The sequence below is a fragment of the Humulus lupulus genome, chromosome 2 (genome assembly GCF_963169125.1).
Source record: "Humulus lupulus chromosome 2, drHumLupu1.1, whole genome shotgun sequence".
NCBI lineage: Eukaryota > Viridiplantae > Streptophyta > Magnoliopsida > Rosales > Cannabaceae > Humulus > Humulus lupulus.
This window is the reverse complement of record NC_084794.1, coordinates 295531757-295535136: the sequence shown is the minus strand read 5'-3', so window position 1 is coordinate 295535136 and position 3380 is coordinate 295531757. Positions and strand designations below refer to the sequence as shown.

Genomic DNA, 3380 nt, shown 5'->3' with positions numbered 1-3380 from the left:
GAGAGAAAACTCCTTTGTTATAGATTCTCTAAGCTTTAATACAACTGTCTCGTGGACTAAGGCTCATTAACGCCCCAACCACGTAAAAATCTTGCTTATAACTTCTAAACCCTTTCTCTTTAATCTCTCTTATTTATTATTATTGTAGTTTCAGAAAAACTCGGTAAACACCTATAATAACAAATAATTTTTTTTAAAAAATAATCGTATGGTTAGATAAGCATAATTGACAATGATCATAATACTTTAACTCTAATAGTGATAATTACAAAGTTGATTAGTTGTTAACCTTAGAACAATCTAACGAAATTGTACCGTTGATTAGATATTAAATACTCATTAATTTAAGAATGATACTATATAAAACATAAATCACTTTTAAAAAATCTAAAAAAATTGTGTATATCTATTATGTAATATTTTTGTCGGCGCATCTAATTGCATTTTGCAAGCGTCATTGCATAATGCACCGGAAAAAGTAGCACCGTCAAAAATCAATACAGGAAAAAACCACTTTTGCTGACGCAAGTTGACAAAAATGCAACCGTGAAAAGTGTACAACCCTTTGCAGGCGCATTAACGAATACCATCGGCAGAAGCCCATTTTTCTTGTAGCATAATTAGACTAGATTTTGCAGTTAAATTGGATTGGATTAGATGATAATTTTTAATATCCAACTTTTAATTAGATTGGATTAGTTATAGATAAAAATGTTGGAACAAATGTTATTACACACCAAGAAACCATTAATCAAAATATTGTAATGTTTATCAAGATGTGAAAATGGAAAACAAAACCTATAGCGCCCATTGCGTACAAACAACTCAATCTACTCTTTTTGAGAACACAATAAATTTAATGAAAGAAAAAAAAAATACGTAATGTTTTTCATAATATGATTTGCATGCGTAGTGGTGGTGCATGTACGTAACTAGTGGCGTAATAATATCACATCTCTCTCTTTTCTTTTTTCATTTATCATTATGTTTTTAATATAATAGCTAGACTAACAAATAAAGAGATTTTTAAGAACAATATTCGAGAATATTAATTATATTTTATGTTGTGACAAGAAAAATTAAGACATGGAAACCTAATATGATTTGGGTTGCTATATTAATTATTATCACTTCCTTATAATGAATTATAAGTGGGAATCGAAGAAGCATGCATATCTTCTTTTAATATCAGGTGAAAAAAAAAGAGAAAAAAGTTATGTTCAAGTACAATCTATGGATCACACTAGTGAATATATATATATATATATATATAAATATACATACCAGTTATGTATACACTATTAAACAGTTAAAAAGGTAACTTTATTACAGAAATTATTAATAAGTTGATATGTACAGAAAAGACGAATATTGGTGGGCAAAAAAAAATGGATAGTAGTTTCACATGCCCATTGACTCATTTCATAAGTATTGAGACAAAGTCTCAAAGGTATCTTTATAGTTCACATCCAATATCAATTTTCGTCATATTTTATGAAGATATACCAAAGTGCATTAGAACACGTGTCATGACATGATACGTGGTCCCCAACTTCAAAATCACTATAAAATCTAGTTGAACACCACTTAATTAGAGTCAACACCAACAATACTTAGCAATACACATAGCCTTTCAATCGGTATACAATGCCTGCCAAACTATGGCTCACTCTTCTTTTCCTTGGGGTGGTGGTGTTTGCCACAACCACCACAGGTACTCTCTCACCTTCTTCAGGCACTGACTCGTCTTGCCCTTGTATGACTAAAAACTCTAGTCATTCACAAAAATGTCAACGTCATTTGAATGAGTTCTCTCCTTTTGAGGAAAACCTACCTGAAAAAGATCAGTCACCGCTTAATCCAGGCGACGAACCACGTTTGAATCCAAATGATAAGCCACCTTTCAGATCAGGTGATAAACCGTCACCTGAATATAAGCCACTTTCCAATCTAGGTAATAAATCACCATTGAATCGAGGTGATTATTATCCACCACCACATGATGAACCACCACGATATCCAGGTGATAGGCCACCATTGAATCCAGGTGACAATCCACCACCACGACATCCAGGTGATAGGCCACCACGCTATCCAGGTGATAGGCTACCACCAGAAGATAAACCGCCACGATATCCAGGTGATAGACCACCACTGTATCCAGGTGATAATCCACCACCACGATATCCAGGCGATAGACCACCACGACATCCAGGTGATCATCCACCACCGGAAGATAGGCCACCACGCTATCCAGGTGATAATCCACCACCACCATATCCAGGCAATAGGCCACCACGACATCCAGGTGATCATCCACCACCGGAAGATAGGCCACCACGCTATCCAGGTGATAATCCACCACCACCATATCCAGGTGAAGGGCCCTCACCAAAAGATAACCGACCACGGTATCCAGGTGATAGGCCACCACCTAAAGATAAACCACCACGACATCCAGGTGATAAGCCACCAGGGCATCCAGGTGATAAGCCACCACTAGAAGATAAACCATCACTGGATTCAAACCATACACCGTTGTTGAATCTAGAAGATTCACCGTCATGGATTCCAATTAAGCATCCACCACCAGAAGATGACATACCTATGAAATCACCTAATAAGCCACCACCAGACATCCACCGCCAAAATAATAAGCTACTAGTAAATGAATCTGCAACAACTGTGATGAGAGACAACCTACCACGAAAGGTGATGAAGAAGTGTCCAACTCAAAAGACCCAATTGCAACCCTAACTGAGTACAACCATACTAAGTACGTACTGCTATATATCTCACAAACTTTACTAGCTAGCAAGCTTCATATCGTGCATGGTGTGTAATAATGGCTTGTATTTGGTATAGTTTTAAGCATGTGTGTGTATAATAAGAGCTGCAATAAGTACTATTTCTAGTACATACGTATATATACAGAAGCTCTTTCTTTATGTTTATAGTGGTTTTGTATTATTGCACTAGTTTTCATCATGTAGTTTGGTTTGTTGTCATGTAATAAAAGTTAATAATATATTATCATATGTATACATATACGATAATCTGCCACTCTTTTGCAATTTGATATAAATTTTGAGCTCTAGGCCGTATTAGAAACTAAGAGTGAGGGGCTATTTGTTCCCTATATTCACTTAAGCAAATCTGTTTCAAATTTTCGATCGATATATGAATCATGAGATGTAATTGTAAAGAAACTTAACGTGTTTGAATGAAAGTAATAATCTTCTCATTAAACCAATCTGATTATTACAAAGTATTTTATATACAGAAGTGGTTAAGAAATATACAGCTGTACAAAACCGTAACTAATCATCTTAACAAACTCTTAACAGCCTAACGATATATACTATCTAACATTCCCTCTC

At 35.1% G+C, this 3380-nt stretch overlaps 1 protein-coding gene across 1 annotated transcript; it reads left to right on the top strand.

Annotated features, from left to right (window-relative positions):
* Window positions 1-1647: 1647 nt before the first annotated feature.
* Window positions 1648-2757, top strand: LOC133815745 (early nodulin-75-like). The gene has a single exon (XM_062248550.1). It carries the CDS (start codon window positions 1648-1650, stop codon window positions 2755-2757), a length of 1110 nt encoding a protein of 369 aa, XP_062104534.1.
* The last annotated feature ends 623 nt before the right edge of the window (window positions 2758-3380 follow it).

Bases quoted from the DNA above. Each gene is read 5' to 3' on its own strand.
- LOC133815745 (XM_062248550.1), top strand. From the start codon at position 1,648: ATGCCTGCCAAACTATGGCTCACTCTTCTTTTCCTTGGGGTGGTGGTG.